The sequence below is a fragment of the Apis dorsata genome, unplaced genomic scaffold (genome assembly GCF_000469605.1).
Source record: "Apis dorsata unplaced genomic scaffold, Apis dorsata 1.3 scaffold_108, whole genome shotgun sequence".
Taxonomy (NCBI): Eukaryota; Metazoa; Arthropoda; class Insecta; order Hymenoptera; family Apidae; genus Apis; species Apis dorsata.
Window position 1 is genome coordinate 213,310 of NW_006263404.1, and position 971 is coordinate 214,280.

Consider the following 971-nt stretch of genomic DNA (forward strand, 5'->3'; position numbering starts at 1 on the left):
TATATTAGTATTAATTTTTTTTTAAATTTTATATAAAAAATGATACTTTTGTAGCATTTAAAATATATCAATAGTATTAATCAATTAAGTTTGTGGCACGAGTTCCCATAGATTTTGCAGTGTACTGGCTTCTCGAGGTTCTTCTGCTGCAAGACCTAAATAAATTGAAAAACTTGGCTTCCTTTGATTTGATCCTTCAGAAAAGTAGTAACCAAATATATTCGAAATTTCAATTTGATTGTCTTGTATTTCAGTATATTGTTCCATATTTGATTGTTGTACTGGAGCCTGTAATAATTGATAAATAATTAATTATATTTATTCAATAAATTATTTAAAAATAATATTAATATAATTACCTGGTGTTCAAAAGTATAATCAATACCAAAAATAGGAAATTTTTCAAATGCTTTCCATAACATTAAAATTTCTTTATAAACAATATGAAGTTTTTGAGCGGGATTAACTTGAAATCCTAATATATATCCTCCACTGGATTCAGTACTATTAATAACTAAAGTTGGACCAAACTTTGAATTTTTGATGATGATCTATTAAAAAAAAAAAAAAAAATGAGAAAGTTTTTACTATATTTTTGATTAGAAAATTCTATATATTAATGTGTACAAAATATATTATTTATACTTACGTTTGCTATTATAAGATAAGGAATTGATATGTTAAATTGACAATTAACATCAGCGAACCATACTAAACGTATATTTGTTACGATAAAAGTTCCAATATTCCCCTAATACAAATGTTAATAAAAATATTTTAATAGTTTTATATATATATTATTATTATAAAAAATAATGAATTAACCTGTTCTAATGATAAATTCCAGATATCTTGCAGTGTTGAATGAACTATTTCTTGTGGTAATAAAGTCAATTTTTTATCATTAATTATTCCACTTCTTAATTTAATTTCTCGATAAATCTTAGATGAAATATATGCTCTGTAATGTT

At 22.9% G+C, this 971-nt stretch overlaps 1 protein-coding gene across 1 annotated transcript in view; it reads right to left on the minus strand.

The window, feature by feature from the left end:
- Positions 1-40: 40 nt before the first annotated feature.
- Positions 41-971, minus strand: part of LOC102671477 (Bardet-Biedl syndrome 5 protein homolog) — a 2,551-nt gene continuing 1,620 nt past the window's right edge. The window contains exons 5-8 of the mRNA XM_006612329.2: positions 826-961; positions 650-751; positions 360-551; positions 41-288 (exon numbers count right to left, since the gene is read on the minus strand). Coding sequence (XP_006612392.1) covers positions 85-288; positions 360-551; positions 650-751; positions 826-961 — 634 coding nt within the window. The 3' untranslated portion in view covers positions 41-84. The remainder of the gene's footprint in view (positions 289-359; positions 552-649; positions 752-825; positions 962-971) is intronic.